The sequence below is a fragment of the Podarcis tiliguerta genome (assembly GCF_965153285.1).
Source record: "Podarcis tiliguerta genome assembly, chromosome: 1".
In the NCBI taxonomy this organism is placed as follows: domain Eukaryota; kingdom Metazoa; phylum Chordata; class Lepidosauria; order Squamata; family Lacertidae; genus Podarcis; species Podarcis tiliguerta.
In genome coordinates this window covers 4,895,505-4,914,005 of record NC_139534.1, presented here as the reverse complement: position 1 = coordinate 4,914,005, position 18,501 = coordinate 4,895,505, and the positions used below count along the sequence as shown (strand labels likewise).

Here is an 18,501-nt window from a genome sequence, read left to right as displayed (position 1 = left end):
CTGCCAGCAGATTCCAATATATTCTGTAATTTGACAGTGACTCTATTCAATATTAATTCAACATAAAAAATCGCAAGGTACAACCCACCTCGAATTTGCACATCTTTAATTGGAATCATAGAATCCCCTCCAGAAGATGGCGGACGTAGTTCCTAGAGCGCCCCTTCTTAAACATGCCAAGGTGGGTGCAGCATTCATGCTCTGCTTCCTTGGTAGTGTTCAGGATGATGCTGAAGTCTGTACCAGGCAGTTTTGTCTTGCTAGAGGGCCCAGCAGCGTCATATTGAGATCTCTGAAGATTCTTGCAGAGAGCTGAGCAGGGTAGCATACAAAATAAATTCTGAAAAATCATCAGCTTGTAAGGCTTTCTTAATTTATTTATACTTCTACTAGTTTACTTACATTGCATGTTTTGTTTCTGTTGCACTTTCACAAATGAAAGTGAAAAGACAACATTTTTTGCAATAACGCAAAAGCAGTGACTTTGCTGGCAGCAATTAACCTGCTCTTTACAATTTCTCGGCCATTGGAATATCAGGTACAGATTTCACTGAGTTTCACATGTATATAGCCATTGTTATACATGACCATTCGTCTCCTACAGAGACCCTGCACACTGCAGTAACAAGCTGGACTGGATCAAGATCTGGATCAGTGTTTCATTGCATTCATTTCAGACTTCATTACCATCAAAGGCATCTTTTTTTGAATGTGCAGCAGCCACAGTCCTGAAATGCGCATGCCGTGTGAAGCATTGTCATTCAAAGCTGGGTTTCACTGAGATGGCTCGAAAGACGGATCACTCTAGTCTTTTTATATTCATCCAGACTTACGAAGTGGAAATATTGCAAAGCTGCTTAGGAAACGTTAGTCAAGCAAAGTACATAAAAACAGTTGTACAAATAAGAAATGTGCTCATGAATCACTGTTGACAAACTACAAATGAATACATGCAAACTTCATAGGCAAACGCCACATCAATACACTGTTGAACGCATCAGATCTAAAAAATAAGATTATTTTTTTAATCTGCAAACCAGCAGAAAAACGAAGATGGCATATTTTGGCAAACCCACCGTAATCTATTTGGGGGTTCTCTTGCTTTGCACCTTCATCATTTTTAATGGACACCAATTAAAAGTCCTAATATTCAGTGTTGCGTACACTAATTTTAATTGCTTTCTGTGCATACATTAGTTGTTCAGCAATCAAATTAGCACTCATCATGTAGCGCAGACATGCCTCCTGAAATGCTGTTTCTCTTTTTGCCCTTGGTCCCAACCCTGAGGTTGACCTCCGAAATGGGGGCAGGTCCATGCAGTTTGTGCCCACTAATTGCCATGTTCAAGCATCAGCAGGGTTGTTGCTTGGGAAATCTCATCTCCCAACCTGGCCTTTTTTCAGCCATCCCACAGATATTTAGCTTTAGTTAGCATGTTTAGTATTCTGGGCATCAGCCCTAGTGATTTAGCAAGTTTGATCAGCCTCTTGCCAGCCCCCTCCCCTGCCCCCCATTCATGCTGCCCCTCCATTCTCAAGAAGGAAAGTCTTTAGAGATGATGCAGACCTAGGATTGCCATATTTCAAAAAGTGAAAATCCGGACACCAAACTCATTGAGCTTTTTTTGGAATATCTCAATGAAGAAGAAGTTTTTGAGCTATTTTAAAGAAAACTCAACTAAATCTACACTTCCTGGACATATCAGCTATTTCTGCCTGGACACTGCCAAATCCTGACTATGTCCAGGAAGTTCTGGATGTATGGCAGCCCTGTGCAGACCTAAATTAGGGAGGCTTTGGGCCAATGTAATCACGCACAATTGAGGTTGCACATCCTTTGTACAGGGCCATGTGATAATGCACATACAATCCTGGCAACATTTACATCCCCATCATCCAAACCACATGAAGAGATGTGTCTAAATTAAAACATTAGCATCTACTCAGTTCAGCCAGCAAATTGCTCATTTGTGGACAGAATCCTTCTCAGAATCCTTCTCAGAGTCTGAACACCAGCCAGCTGAATGAAGATCACTTGTGAATAGAGTAGCCATGAACTGTGTTAGGGATCCCAGCAATATCCGAGAGCAGAAGCTGCATGTGCAGTCCTAATGATCCATCCTTGTGGTACCGTAAATGGCACAGATTTCTAAAACACCTGTGGAGCAACAGGTATCTCAAACAGAAAACAGAGGCAAAAGGAATCAACCCCTGATTCAAGTTTCATCTTCATATCACATCTTCCTAAACCTGAAACTGAGGTTATAAACTTCTGTTTCCCTTTGTGCCAGGCAATTAAGAGTGCCTCTGAGATGGGATTTTCCATTTCATTTATAAAAGTGAACACTCCTCTTCAAATACTTATGAGCAGGGTTGAGGCAAGCAAACTCCTGCTTACCTGGATCCTCCTCTTACCTGGATCCTGCAGGCATATGCACCCCCTTCCCCCAGGGCCCCGTCACTTAGCGAGTGGGTACTCCCACTGGGCTCATTTTCCCCGCTGGGCTTGGGACTAGGACTGCCAGTTCCAGAATCCTCTGCACAGAGTCAAGTTTTCTGTTAATGGATACTTGGACTGGTAACCCCAATCCCATTCTTGTCAGGAAATGATGCTCTGCCTGGGGAGCAACTCCCTGTTCCCTGACCCAAGGTAAGTTTTGGGTGTAACATTATTGACAGTCTGCCTCCCAAGCCTGGCCGGTCCAGCATTCCGTTTCCCACAGTGGCCTCCATGCTAAAGGATGGGGAAAATGTAGACGAAGGGTTTGCTTTCAGAGCCCCATCATTACCGCTGCACACAGGGTGCCTGCAGGCCTTCACCCCCATCACTCAGCCCTGAACCCTCTGCAGCCCCACTGCAAGGAGGGCAAATGCCAACACCTGCCGTGCTAGGCAATGTACGGGTGCATCTGCACGGCCAGCCCAGCTTTCTCTTTGGCAACCCCCCTCTCTGTGAGAGAGTCACCCCTTCATAATGGTTACAGTCTTCTCTTGGGAGCACTCCAGGACAAGCAGAAAGCTTATGGATACATTTGGACTATGTTCTGTGTGTGGCTGAACTGTGTGATGTGTCAATTTCAAAATAATAATAATAATAATGATGATAATAATAATAATAATAATAATAATAATAATAATAATAATTTATTATTTGTACCCTGCCCATCTGGCTGGGTTTCCCCAGCCACTCTGGGCAGCTTCCAACAAAGATGAAAAATACACTAAAATGTCACATATTAAAAACTTCCCTGAACAGGGCTGCCTTCAGATGTCTTCTGAATGTCAGGTAGTTGTTTATCGCTTTGACATCTGATGGGAGGGCGTTCCACAGGGCGGGCGCCACTACCGAGAAGGCCCTCTGCCTGGTTCCCTGTAACTTGGCCTCTCGCAGTGAGGGAACCACCAGAAGGCCCTCGGAGCTGGACCTCAGTGTCCGGGCAGAACGATGGGGGTGGAGACGCTCCTTCAGATATACTGGACCGACGCCGTTTAGGGCTTTAAAGGTCAACACCAACACTTTGAATTGTGCTCGGAAACGTACTGGGAGCCAATGTAGGTCTTTCAAGACTGGTGTTACACAATTAAGGAGAAATGTCCAATGTACGGTATCTATATTGTTTTGCTACCCTGACAGTGAAAATTGCATTATGCAGAATGACAAGGATCCCTGGGCAGTAGTTACGCATCATCCAGCTTCATCCTTAAGCACTGCCATATATGATGCATCTGACTGTACTTGATGAGCTCTGTGATATAGTCATTTTGCTGAACTGATATGCTTGGTGGCTGCATTGCTTATAATCTGCCGGATTAAAAAGTGGCAACTCTACTTTCTGGTGTTCCTGTTGGTGTCTGCCCAAGTTGGTGAGGTTGGGGAGGAAAGGGGCTTGAAAGGAAAGGGACTGATAAAATAGGCTTCGCTTGGGGAGGCACTGTCCGCCATGAGCCATGCGGCTGGGCAAGAGCCCCGCTCCCTGGGCATGTCTGCCCCTCCAGGTGCCTTCCCTGCCGGAAGAGCTGTCTCTCAGGGGCAGAGCACAAGCTTTGCAGCAGAAGGTCCCGGGTTCCATCTTTGGTATCTCCAAGTCAGGCAAAACCACGTTTTACTGCCTGATGCAAAACGGAAATGTCTTGCCCCTCGCCCCATCATTCCCATGCCCCGTTGCTGAAGTCAGCAAGGACTGAGGTACTCTGGCACAAGGCTTTCTGGCATCGGAACAAGTGGGTGGGGTGCTGCCTCCTTCCACTGCCTGAGGCAGGTGCTTCACCTCCCCTCATGGGCAGGCTGGCTCTGCTCCAGCTCAGCTAAGACTGGGAAGAGCCCTGCTGCAGCTGGTCGGTGCAGTCAGTGTTGAGGTAGATAGAGCAATGGGCTGACACAGGGTGTTCCTTTCTTCTGAGAGAGCAGCACCCTGTGACAGCTCTGCCATCCACCTTTGGGGAATAGTAGGGGCAGCCCATTCTATTTCACCACCTGAGGTGACATGAGAAGGTGCCACTATTGCTGCTTCATTTCCTGGGGTCACACAGCCGGCAGTGGCTGTTCCCCGAAGCTGCCACCACGCAATGCTGGTAGCAGCAGGAGTGGGGGGGGGGACACGTGTGGAGTGGCTCCCCCAAGGGATTCCACCGCCCAAGGTGGCTGCTTCCATCTGCCTCATGGGCCAGCCGGCCCTGGGAACATGAGCCTTATTAGATAGGCAGATTCTCATGGGCTAATGACCTGTGGAGCTCAAGATGGCTACAGAAACATTGTTTAATGAGAGAGACCACTTTTTACTTGGGGGTGGGGTGGGGACGGCACAGTGGAGACCTCCAATGAGTAAGTAATCCTTCACAATGCTGCTTGAAATTCAGAAGTGACATTCCAAACATGAATATGATAGTGGCTTCAGTACTGAATTCAAGGCAGCAGAGATGACTACCTTGCCCTGGGCTTCCTAAATCTGAAATCATCTTAATTTGAATATTTTTTGACTGGGGGTGGGGTGCTCATATTCCTCAGTTCTAAAATCAGTTCAGCATGAAGCTTGCAATGCAATCACTGAAATGTTCATTTAATATGCAGATGGTGATGATGGCACATGTAGAAAGTCAAGATTTGAACGCTGTGGCGACATGCTGAATATGTATTTCAAATGTGTGAATTCACATGGTATAAATCCTGTTTCCCCGCCCTTCTGCAGTCCTCCATCTCCATAATGATCTGGTTTCCTCTCAGCCCCCCTGGCATTGTCCTGAGCAGAAAAGAGAAGTTGCCCCTCATAAAAATTCTTCCCATTGGGCACAGATGCTCCCCAGCATGAAGAGGTTCTCGTGTCTCTAATGGGAGCTCTTCACTTGCATACTGAGGTGCTGCCTTTGTCGCATCTGCCTTGAGTGAAGCATTATCCCAATCAAAGCATTACGTGGACAGTTCCTCTTGCAGCTAAGAGCCCTGCGGGGACAATGAGGACCCTTTAATTAAAGATCGACATACGTTTCCGCTCCTTGTCTGCTCTGCTCTTGCCTCTCATTCCCCCATTTCCACTGCACAGCACAGGGGTTAAAATGCCTCTCTTTGGCTGAGCATAGAGGTTGCAGAGGTCACTGGCTAAGGCTTTGTGTGGCATCACAGCCCAAGCGCTTAAGAGCCATTAACGCCCAAGAAAGAGCCCTGCATGACTCATTGGAGGGATAAAGGCATTAGGAAGAGGGCTCTGTTCTTCGATCTTGAGAAAGAGGTAGGAGGAGTTGCCGCTAACCTATCAGGGACTTGAAAGAAACCTGTGAGTCGGATGTGTGTCTTAGGCGGATAAAGGAAATAAGGCTGTTTAGTCTGTGCACAAATAATGGACGAGAGTTTTGTCTTTCACCTTATAAATATGTAAATGGGGATTATAAACTAGGAAAGGACCACATGAAGGTGCCACGAGTTATAGCCATCCCAGTTTGCTGGCTACTAATATCTGCTGAAACTGGTGGCAATATGAAGAGGTGGGGGGGGGGATTCTTATCCATAGAGTAATGCAAGCAGAAAAGGTCTAGTGTAGTGCCATATGTGTGACCAGCACCAGACCTACCATTGGGCAGAGTGAAGGGGCCTCTTGTGTGGCTGAGGGGAGAGGAGCGTTCAGAGTTCCCCCAGTCACTCTTCCTGCCGGGTCCCCCTCTAAGCTAGCCTCCAGGTGCAGTGGAAGATGCCTGGCCCATCACCAGTCCCAGAATAAGATTCAGCTCCCAGTCTGGTCAACTTCTGTGGCCCTGCGTGGGCGAGTGAGGCAGCTGCTGTTAACCAGAAGGCTGGTGTTCTGAGCCCACGCAGGGACAGGGAGTTGGACTAGATGACCCTACAGTTCTATGGTTCTCTAAATGATTTACAGAAATGTAATCAGGATGATGCTGATGAGTGCAAAATGTAAAGCTGCGCCTGCTCACAAGCAGTGCCACCTGGGCTGCCCTGGGTCCTCTAGGAGCAAAATGGCTTGGGCTGACCCTTTGGCTCCCCTAAGAGACTCAACATGCAGAAGAGCTCTGGAAACAACCTCTGATGGGTTGCTTCAGTGTCCTTGTGAAGGGCGAGCCCTGCTAAATCCACCCGAAACCACACAGTGGCTGTCAGTCACAAAGATATGCCACCTCACTCTCCCCGACCCTCACCCTGAACAGTGACATTTTCCTTCCGTAGGGGGCTTGCAAGAGGTCCATGAATGTCTAAGTTGGCCTGGTGGGGACATAAAAAGAGCCACATTTTCAAAGCTCATCATGTTCTGAAGCTTCAGAGGTAGCCTGAAGGGTCACTTCAGATAAGACTGCTTTCATAGAATCATAGAATCTTAGAGTTGGAAGGGATCCTTGGGATCAACTAGCCCAACCCCTGCAATGCAGGAATCTCAGCCAAAGCATCCCTGACCATCCAACCCCTGCTTAAAAGCCTCTAAGGAAGGAGGGTCCACAAGCTCCCACTGTCTGCTGTTGAACGGCTCTTACTGCATTGCTTTGATGAAGGTCCAAATACTTCCAAAGCAGCCTGCTTTGGGCTCGGAGGCTGGGCTTCTTCTGAAGCCTCTGGTGCCCCTAGCATTTGTGTTCATTCACACATAGGAAAGCTGAGTATAAGTAGAGGCAAGTGGAGGCACTTGCTCAGCAGGCAGCAGGTCCTCAGGGAACTCCTTGTGCAGCCCAGCTCCCCACACTGTCCCTTCTGCACTTTCCAGAAGCTCCATCAAGAAACTCAGCAATCTTTCACTTTCTTTCTGTCTCTGCCCTTTCAAAGTCCCAGGCTGCTGTTTTTCACATACACAACCTGCAGAGTCATCTGCTCAGACCCCACTCCTGCAGATGAATTTCCCAGTCAGAGATCTTCTAGGATCGCTAATAAACACTAAGAAGTTTTGCCAGCTCCCTGACTGCTCATTCACAAGCCAGCCAAGTCTTGCAAAGAGCAAACGGCTACATTTAGGGCTGTAGTGCACATTATGTGAAAATGGGTGCTTGGCTACTAGATTGTTTTTTTCTTCCAAAACAACAGCTTTGGGGAGATGGGTTTGACACACACACACCATGGTCATACCAAAAATCACGAGTCTTGTAGCTGCAATTTAACCAATGTCATCCTCCTTGTCAAAGCTTAAGGGCAGAGAGTCATTGGGACCAAGCTGCAGAGAACAGTGTTAAATGCCCCCCCCCCTCCCAGCTGCTGTGTTAAAAAGAAAACACACACACAATCCTCCCTACCACAAACACACAAATCCTACTGAGTTAAAAGCAACCAGGCCAAAGTGTTGCTGCTTCTTTGGCGATTCCTCACAGCCGAGTAAGATTGTCTTCCATGAACACGGTCTTAACAGTGAGTCCATAAGTGACTGTGGAGGCCAATTCTGGATCCACATGTCCTTCCACAAGGGGGACATAGGTTTCTGTGCAGGAGTTGATCACGGTGAGGGTTTGCCAAGTGTGCCTTCCTCTCTTCCATCCTGAGTTTGAGCGTCTTCAAAGTCCATGACTGTTTTCCAATTGGAGCACTCGCAGGCCAGTGTTTCCCAGTTTAATTGTGTGGATACCCCGCTGGGTGTGGTAATCCAGTCATGGAAAAAGGGAGGCGGACTATGTTTAGGGCACCTTTTCAGGGTGAGCAGAGTGGATCCTAAAAAGGGCTGCTCGGTCATGGATACAGCTGCCGAGCTGCTCAACTGCCTTGTTCCTTGAGTCAGAGCGACTGAATCTGTATCCACCACCCATGTGCTGGTTCATGACTAGGGGCTTCCAGATTTCACAGTCCTGCCCCCATTACCATTTGCCGATTACCATGGGACTTTTTTGGGCTTGGGATGGGTTTTTGGAAGACGCCTGTGCGTTAATTTGTTTTGTGTGTGTAGATCAGTGCACACTGACCAATGCACAGTCTTCGCAGTAAGGCTCTATTCCGATTGCCTGAGTAAATCACGACGACTGGTAGTTTCTTATCTGCTGCAGCCTTCATCCGCCTTCATAGCCATTGTAACATACTGCTTGTTATCATCTGCCTGCTCTGCCATTGAGGACTTCTTGGATCATTCTTTGTCTAGCTCCTCCCCTTTGACCTTACTGCCTTGGGTGACCCTGCTGGGAGTACGAGATTCCCTATGGCTTCACTCACAAGGGTTATAGGAATGTGCAAGCCCACTCACCACAGCAAGGTGATGATCCAGTGAGTGAGAGGCCAAAGTGCACCTGTTTGCTGGCCCATAAGGTATTGGAAACCATGTACCTTGGCTCCTGAACACCACAAACCCGGAAGTGGGTGTTCCAGTTTGCAAACGTTTTTTCAGAATCTGAACGTTCAACATGGCTTCTGATCGAGTGCAGGAAACTCCTGCAGCCAATTGGAAGCCATGTCTTGGTTTTTGAACCATTTTGGGAGTCAAATGGACTCCTGGAACAGATTAAATTCAAGAACCAAGGTACGACTATATATGAAACTATCTTCCATGGGATCTTTGTGAGAAGCAGAAACAAAGGATCTTCATGTCATTAGCAGGGCTCACTGGTCAGGCACAGCTAATCCAGGGCTTTGGTGGGTTGTAAAGTACACCTTTGACTGTGCCATTCATTCATTTTTATTATGACCAATAGACCAGAACCAGCAATAAATTTGAGCTGCAAGCAGTAAGGATATTGACTTGAAACTGAGGGGGAAAGAAAGAAATACAACTTAAATCTTAAGCAATAAGTAGATAGCAACAAATAAATCCCATGGAATAAATAAATAGATAGATAAAAAGCTTTAAGGACATGTAAATAGAATATTATGGGGTGTAATAAAATACAGCATTTAAAATAGTTGGCATGAAGGCACACATCCCCAGTCACACTGCCATCTCGCTAAGAAGAAAACCTTCAAACCATCCGCTGTTTTATCACCCTCTCTGCCAATGCTAAAAATCTTTGCAGCTACCAAAAAGAGAGAAAACCTTATATAGTAAATTGTTGGTCTGCCAGGTAAGGGACCCATCAGGTGACTAAGCAGGTGTCTGAAATGCCAGAGCAGAAGTTGCAAAGCAAACAGGGGCCGATGTGGCACAGTTGCCACCTTCTGTGGCTGCCGGGGCACTGGCTGCCCCTCCGCTTGGAGGCTCAGTGTCATTGCCCTGGCCCAGAGCCACTGATCAACCTCCCTATTATTCAGTTCCCTTCTCCAGTTGTCTGAGCTAGTGACCGTGTCTTGTAACCATGAATTTCATGGATTAACACTGCCTTACGTGAAATGACTCTTTATTTTGTCTCTCCGGAATTTGCTCCTAATCAAATTAATTAGACAATCCTAAGTCATGTCAAAGTGCAAGTAGATAAATAGGTATCGCTCCGGCGAGAAGGTAAATGGCGTTTCCGTGCGCTGCTCTGGTTCACCAGAAGCGGCTTAGTCATGCTGGCCACATCACCCGGAAGCTGTACACCAGCTCCCTTGGCCAATAAAGCGAGATGAGCGCCACAACCCCAGAGTCGTTTGCGACTGGACTTAACGGTCAGGGGTCCCTTTACCTTTTTAAGTTCCAATATGAGAGGAAGAAAATAATTTGTCCGTCCACTTTTTCCACATTCTGCCTACTTTGATAAACCCCTATCCTCTCCCTCCCCTAGTCATCTTCTTTTTCTAACCCCAAAGCCCCAAATTCTTAAGCCTTTTGTCACAAGGAAGATACATTGACCCCTTGGTCATTTGGCCTTCACTGTTTCCAGCTCCGTTATAGCCTTGCCTAGATAGGGCTTACGGGAGTGTAGACATTAGTCCAAATGTGGGAGATAATATTTTAAAAATCTGTATCTGGAAGGTGACCTAATATTGTTGGCTCCAGGTGTTTGTTTCTGCGGGGAAAGCATCTGGGCTAGAGAAGAGGCCAAGAGACCGAGGCCATGGCGCCTATCACAGCACAACCACCGACTCGGAGCTCTCTGAACTTGAAGACAAAGTGGCCTTTGCAGTGGCGCAAGTGCAGCACACAGAGAGCGAGGTAATCCTTGGTTTGGGGAAGTCAAAAACTTTCAAAAACAAAAGCAGAAAATTAATCTTTATTATTTGTAAATATAGATCACCCTACCTCTTGAAGGAGCTCAGAGTTGCGTACAACATAAAAAAACCTGATAAAACACCCGCAATGCAGTGAGACGTTACAATATATGAAGCAATATACCCCAAAATGTTGCCTACTTTAGTTGTAGTGGGTCTCCAAGCGGTGATTTGTTCCTAGCCCAAATCAGACTTAACTAGTCCCTTTGGCACTTGAAACCCCCTTCTGGGATGATTCATGAGGATACAGGGGTGGTGGAAAAGTAATAAAATGTAGTCTCTTTCTGTCATGTCTTACCACTGCCTGCACATGACTTCCATGTTACTGATGTGAAATCAGAGTGAAACCCATAAAACGCATTGATTGAAGCATACTTTTGAGAATGCCTGGTGTTTTATGTCCTGCTTACCTGGACCATAACTACCTTCATTGGGAAATGACATGGACTGTTTGCTCTCAAGGTATCCGATATAGAATCTCGAATAGCTGCTCTCAGTGCTGCTGGCCTGACTGTTAAACCAGTGGAAAAGTCTAAGAAGAAATCAAGCACCCAGGTGAGTAAACTAGAGTTTTGCAAAGAATGGGAATACTTATTCATGAACTCTGGAAGGAGACCTTTTGGTAAATGTAGTTCAGTTTAAAACAGGTTGGAGGCCATTAGTATTGCAGTAATAAATAAAATTCAGCTGCAATAATGGAATGGTACACTAGCATTTCCCCACAGCTAAATGTGGAAGTGGTCAGGGACTGAGCTTAGAGTCATGGAAGGCTTTCCATAATTGGGTTTCAGTGAAGAAGACACTTTGCCTGTGGACAGCACTTCGTTGCTTTCTAGGGTTGTGATTCTAAGCATACTTCCTGGCAGTAGGTCCGATTGCACTTGGTGGGGTTTCACACCAGGCACGTTCAGTATTATGCTTCACACCTGAGTTCTTAATCATTTCATTTATATGGCTCTTTATAGGGCAACATAAGCAAAAAATGGGTCCCTGCCCTGAGAAGTTCACACTTCAGCTTTAGAGAGGTTTGGGAAGGAAGGCAAGAGCAGAGTAGGAGAAGCATATGCCATTACGTGGACTTAGGCTTTGTTTCCGTTGGGGATAAGGACCAAGGAGTTAAGTCAAGGATATCTTAGTTAAGATGCATTTTGCATTGGTGCTTGAAGGCAGAAAGGCTACGTCTGAGAGATGTTCTGGGAGGAAGCTATAGGCATAAGAGGCAGCAAAAGAGAATGGGTGGAGGAAGCAGGTTTGTGGAGAAAAGTAAAAGCAATTGCTGTGAAGTAAACTTTAACAAATATTAATAACAATACTAATAATACTAATACATACTACAGTGGTGCCCCAGAAGACGAATGCCTCGCAAGACGGAAAACCCGCAAGACGAAAGAGTTTTCCGTTTGCAGAGGCGCTTCGCAAGACGAATTTCCCTATGGGCTTGCTTCGCAAGACGAAAAATGACGAAAAATTTTGATTTATTTTTTTCCGCTCCAAAACCCCTTTTCCTGAAGCGCTAAGCTGCTAAAAGCATTTTTCGCAAGACGAAAAAACCGCAAGACGAAAAGACCCGCGGAACGGATTCTTTTCGTCTTGCGAGGCACCACTGTACTGTTTGGTGGTTACAGCTCTTATCCACAGCACTGTGAATATTATGTAGGAATCAAGATTTGCCTAAGTTTAATCACCAAAGGACGTAAGCCAAAGGCCCATGTAGTCCAGCCTCATGTTCTTACAGTGACCAGCCAGATACCCATGGGAAGCCTGCAAGATGGACACCAGCACAACAGCCCCTCTCCCTGCTTGCAAGCCCTGAATTCAAGGGCAGGCTGCCTCAGATGCTGGAGACAGAGCAGAGCCATCATGGCCAGTAGCCCCTTCGCTACAAGAGTAGCCCCAGACTCCGCATGCAAGCGCCAGGCACCAGGGCATACTCTTGGAACAGTCTCACTCCTTTTGCGACATTATATAGATACCTCATTTTAGTTTGGCTTTGCACATAGCAGGTGGAGGTGCACAAGCCAGAGGTCAGGTACTCTCTGAACAGGACACCAGCCGGGGGGGCGGGCTGAGGGAGCAGAAAAGGGAGGGGTGAGCCATCTTGACGTAACCTGCCAGTTTCTAGTTGAGGTGTGCTTGTTGGTCTGTTTTTTGCTCTACAGCAAAGCAGAGCAATGTGTTTCATTTCTTCCATCCCCAAGGTGTTTATCCTTCAGCCTCCCAGGAACTCTTATAGTTCTCTAGAAGATCAGAGTCCAGACACTCCGGTCGCAGCATCAGCCGGTGACTTCAAAGTGAGTGCACGTGCCTTACGGAGAGGCAAGCAAGACCAGAATCCGTTAGCAATTTTCTGGCCAAGAGATAAGTCTGTGTTAGGGGCCCCCACGGGGATTAAACAATGCAAGCTGAATAAAACTGAAAAAGTGACAAAACGGGATTATGCTCGGAACAGAACATTGGCACCTCTCTCTGTTTGTGTTTTTGTAGGGCGGTTCAAGGGCTTCCCTGGCTTTCTTAAAAACAACAACAACAATGTCTAGCCGCTTGCTGTTGGTCACTGAAGTCCTTTGATTATATAGTCCTGGAACCAGCCATGCCGTTCAGCATGCCACCCATTCCAGGGTTTGGGTATGGCGAAAAAGATGCCTGCCCCCAGTAGAGTGTCCCTTACAATGGCCTTGTAAGGAGGGAAAGGTGGCTGTGACCCAAGCAGCCAGATTTTTTAAAAAAGTAAAAAGGAGCCAGGACAGCCCTCAGATCATAAGCACTTTCAAATTTTTGAATTTTTTAAAAAAGGGTGTAGATTAAATTTTTAACATATTTATTTTTTAAAAAAACCATTTTGCCTAAAATATCACAATGGATGCTTGCTGGAATTGATATGCAAGGGGCCATATTAGGAGCATCCCATCCATCCCCATCGTCCTTGACATAAATATTAAACAGGATAAAAATACGGAACCAAGATAAAAGTATAACTACACAATGTGTAGGACTGCCGAATGCCTTAAAAAGGTACAGGACTGCAGGACTGGACTCTTTCTCCTTGGAGTGCCTTATATATAAGGCTGGTGTGCTTATGCATGGGGCAGGGGTGTTTGTGTATACCCCCCCCCCCCATGAAAGAATAGCTGGACATTCCTACCACTCAAACCCCAGGAACCTCAAAGCAGAAACCTGCCCTTTCCTTAACTAGGGAATGCGAGTCCCAAGGTCTTAGCAGTACTTCTGTTGGTCTCTTGAAACCCAACATTATAAAACTGCAAACAGAACTAGGCTGAACGTAGTTGGGATCCACCATCCCATAGAGGTGAGGGGGTGGGGAGGGGAGAAGAGTAGGTTGCTTAACATTACTAACATCTCTAACTGTGCTTACACACCATAATATAAATGTTAGGGTGGGATGGGCATGACCGTCCATCAGGTGTGAATGAAGTTTCAGAAAAGCTGAGGTAGAAGAGCCGCGACGAATGCTGATCCACACATTGGCTTGTTTGCACTCTAATTAAGTTTGTACTCCTTTTAGGTAATGTCAATGCCACATGTGTTGAGGAGAAAATTCAACACTTCACTTGAAACTGCAAGTAAGACTTGTGCTTATTTATGTACGAAGTAGAGGGAAATGCTTAGTGGTTTGGAGAGGGAGAGTTTTTGCAGTAAGCCTGGAAATCCCCCGCATAGGAACGGCTGTCCAAAGTATAGCTAGAGTTCAGTTATTGTCTGTGGGGGTCTCTGAAGTTGTGGACCCTGATCTGTCCACATACAAAGAAATGTTCTGATCACCTAAGAAAACCACAAAATCTCTCTCTGAAAGTTAGTCTTTTTACAGGATTGGCTGATAATATAAAACACAAGACAGCTTCAAAAGTATTATAACTTTCAAAATTAATCAATTTTCTTGAGAAATTTTAAATTGCTCACAGTGAACTAAGGAAAAAAAGGAAAAACATAAAATTGACAGATTTACAAATTCTTGGCCTGACTTCAAACATTCTACCTTTCAGATTTCATTCTAAAATGGGCTTATACTGACTTGTAGCCAAGTAACATTTAAAGTCTTGAGTAGGCTAGGAACGAAACGTTGATACCTCTATCCATGCCATGAGCCATTTCTTCTCCAGGTTTTCTGTGACTTTCCCCCGCAACAATTTTTTTGGCAACAGTGACTCTTCTTAAAAATTCTAACCAAGTTCAGACCACTGTGTTCAGCTGCCCCCCTGGGTGCCCCATGTTTTTTCCATAATGGTAAAATGCTGCAAATTTTCCAAAAGTAATTTCCTGTGGCAGCTGCTGGGTAAGTTGCCTCTTGCTTCCTTATTGACAGCTCATCTCAGTCACAGCACTGAAGTGGGCAGAGATGTTTTGTCTGTGGTTTTCATAGGCCAGTGTGTTGAACACTTGAAACACACTGTACATGTGTTTGGTATTATTAAATGCTAATGATAAACCCCTTTTGTAGAAAGGCTGGTGGGGAATGGGAAAAAGCAGTCATGCTCCCACAGAGTCCCAAATCCTTACCATTAAACTTGAATGGTGAAGGAGTATAGTTCTTGATCTGGGCTGTGCAATGTCGTCTGTGTTGTTCCGGAAGAAGTCACCCAGTCTCACCCTTAAAGGGCAGAAAGATAAACTGGTTGACTTTTCACTCTGCTTGTGTAGATAGAGTGAAAATACAATTAAAGGAAAGTCAAAGGAGAGTAGCCTAATCGCTCACAGTTTTCAGACTGGAAGGGGAGAGGAGCCGTATCTTTCTGCCCCTCTCTCTCGGGGGTCGATGATGTACCAAGTAGCTGAGGGAAATATGCAGATAGGAGAAATTGGAAACAGACAGTAGTAAATTGGAAGATTATTTTGGAAGAGATTCAAAGGTCTGACTTCATGCATTTGTCTTAAATGGTGCTGCAGTCCCATCCCAGAGGGAGTCCTGATGGGATTTTAAAAGCAACAGAACCCCCCAGTGTGAACACTATTTATTACCTTTCAATGACATGAATCTGCAAACACAATATGATGGTGTTGCTGCTTTACCCCCCATTTTGGGGAGGCCTATTGAGAAAATGCGTAAGCTTCTAAGGAACCACACTGACAGAAAAGTTTGTGTGTGTGTGTGTGTGTGTGTGTGTGTGTGTGTTGCAGGACTCTGCTTTCCCCTTTGGCCCATCCCACCCCCCTGATTTTGTCTTGCTGGCAATACTTTTCTGATTAGAAATCAGACTTCATGACTTTGTGCCAAGGTTTCTGGCAGAATAGTTCCAGCCAAAGGCTGCTCTCCAACATAGTTCAAATTGACTCCTCCTCCCGCAATAGGACCTCCTCTTTCTTCTCCTCTTTCAGCCTTCCAGGTTGTGCAAATCTGCTCCAGAGGAAGGGGAAATCCCACAGCATGAGGGGAAGTTTGTTCCACTCCTAGACAGATCCAGTTAAGTGTCACCCAAAGCATTTATTTGCTGCCACAGCAAGGATAAATGTAGAAATCCAAGTCGCTAAATAATGAACACTTGTACCAGCCCTCTGGTACCACGTTTCAAGTTGCTGATTTAAACAGCTGCAGCAAAATCTTTCCCCCTCCATTTGCAGAATAGTTCAACTGTTTCATACTTCAGACCCAAAGACTTCAAACTACTTCATGTTCAGGTGTTTACTTCTTAAAATATACATGCAGAATCCATGGAAACGAGGTCCCAATCATTCCCCGTGCAAATATGCTGGCACAAGTTCTATATTTGGGCACCATTGATGCCCAAGGTGAGGCATATGTGCCCAAGGTCAAGAAGTGTTGTCAGAATATGTCCCCAGACCACTTGAGTTCTTCTATGGAAGAGTTGCTTTTGTTCATGACTGCATGGCAGATCCCTGTGGATGTGTGCCACCAGAAGGGGTGACCCCAAAACTAGTTTTTGGCCAGCTAGGCTTTTGCAACTGTGGGTTAAAGCCTCAGCACCTAGGACTTGCCGATTGAAAGATCGGCGGTTCGAATCCCCGCGGCGGGGTGCGCTCCCGTCGTTCGGTCCCAGCGCCTGCCAACCTAGCAGTTCAAAAGCACCCCTGGGTGCAAGTAGATAAATAGGGACCGCTTACTAGCGAGAAGGTAAACAGCGTTCCGTGTGCTGCGCTGGCTCGCCAGATGCGGCTTTGTCACGCTGGCCACGTGACCCGGAAGTGTCTTCAGACAGCGCTGGCTCCCGGCCTTTAGAGTGAGATGAGCGCACAACCCTAGAGTCTGGCAAGACTGGCCCGTACGGGCAGGGGTACCTTTACCTTTACCTTTACCTTTACCTAAAAACCAAGTACAGTGGTACCTCGGGTTAAGAACTTAATTCGTTCTGGAGTTCCGTTGTTTGCCTCAAACTCTTCTTAACCTGAGGTACCACTTTAGCTAATGGGGCCTCCCGCTGCTGCCGCCGCACGATTTCTGTTCTCATCCTGAAGCAAAGTTCTTAACCCGAGGTACTATTTCTGGGTTAGCGGAGTTTGTAACCTGAAGCGTCTGTAACCCGTGGTACCACTGTATAACTCTTTCAGAACAAGGGGAAACTTTCTTGTGTGTCAAAGCTCATTTTAAAATGACTGGGTGTTTCTTGTTTTGGTCATCGTTACAGTACTCTTTTATGCTATGGATTGTATGTGATTATTATTTTTTAGTGGTGGATAATTGGCTGTATTAAGGAGTTTCGTGGTTTAACATGTTGATGTGGGTTTTAATTTTACTTTTGTGGTTTTATGTTGTAAGTCACTTGGAATACTTCTGCAGAAAGACAGACGAGCAGGTAGAGTGCCCCAACATCTGCAACAAGAGTGCAGTTTGTCAGTTCTTGTACTGGTCTACCAACATAGTCTCATTTTCCCTTGTGAGCAAGGAATGCCTGGACTTGGCTGCAGGTGGTTCCATTTCACCAGAAAACTGCCTGATCATCACACAACATATGTTCTCTCACCTTTGTAGTTCCATGAAGGTTCAGGAGTTTGCAACTAGAGCTCAGAAGTGAGGTTGTGTTCTTGCAAGCATAGTCTTTGCCTGAATGATTCTTATGGTAATAGCATAATGTCATAGGCCCAGTCTGGGCTAGCAAGCAAAAATATTATGCCACTCACTCTGAGTCATCCATAGCACACTGAAATCTTATCCTGCTGTTTTATTTACATGTGCCAGAATCACCCTGCAGCAGAAATAGGTATGCTTTTTTAAAAAGATGGGACTTTGCAAATTTGGCCAGTGCAGTTTTTGAAGTCCTATCTCTGTGCCCATGTGCAGCGCAGACTAGTGGAATGATTACTGGACAGTGTCTTGAAAAGTGTGGGTTCAGTGTAGCTGACTAGAGTGTTGGGCTTAAAACAAGTCGATCTGGGATTAAATTCCCACTTAGCCATGAAGCCACCAAGAGACGACAAACCTTCTCTCAGCCAGACCTCCCTCAAAGTGAGGGATGGGTAAGTCTCAGCATCATTGTCCATTCTCACTGGACTAGTCTGAGGTTTGAAGTGTTCCTATGCCGTCTGAATCTTAGAAACAGCCACTTATAAATGGGTTCAGCTGTTTCCTTCATTAGGTTTCACAGACAATTAGATTTGATCCATAGTCATTTACACCCGGTCATAAGAGAATGTAAAATGTTAACCACATTGAGTGGTACTTTGGCCTGGTATAAATAACTTCATGCAGTATAAATTGCTATATAAATGTGTCCTGAAATGCTGCCAGCAAGATACATTTTGTGCCCATGTTGTGTCATTCCCCACACCCTGAAATGCCAGCCGGCTCCAAGCTACAGAAACCAAGTCATCTGTGTCCCTCTCTAGCTGGTGCCTGAACTCACTGTGCTCAAAAAAATATTACGAGCTGGTGCATTGAGCTACGAATTGGGGAGTCCTTGCTTCACATCTTACCTCTGCCATGAACCAAGGTGGCCTCAGGAAAGAGACCTTCCTCTCACTCAGCCTCCCACCCCCCTTCTCACATCACAGAGCTGTTCCAAAGATGA

At 45.9% G+C, this 18,501-nt stretch overlaps 1 protein-coding gene across 4 annotated transcripts in view; it reads left to right on the top strand.

The window, feature by feature from the left end:
• The window catches only part of MLPH (melanophilin), a 75,957-nt gene that overhangs the window by 52,801 nt on the left and 4,655 nt on the right, over window positions 1–18,501 (top strand). For 2 of the 4 annotated variants that reach the window (XM_083401750.1, XM_083401749.1), the window contains exons 12-15: window positions 10,314–10,469; window positions 10,988–11,080; window positions 12,724–12,816; window positions 14,049–14,106. In XM_083401750.1, the coding sequence (XP_083257876.1) occupies window positions 10,314–10,469; window positions 10,988–11,080; window positions 12,724–12,816; window positions 14,049–14,106 (400 nt within the window). The remainder of the gene's footprint in view (window positions 1–10,313; window positions 10,470–10,987; window positions 11,081–12,723; window positions 12,817–14,048; window positions 14,107–18,501) is intronic. The other 2 variants (XM_083401752.1, XM_083401751.1) reach the window with 1 other exon arrangement.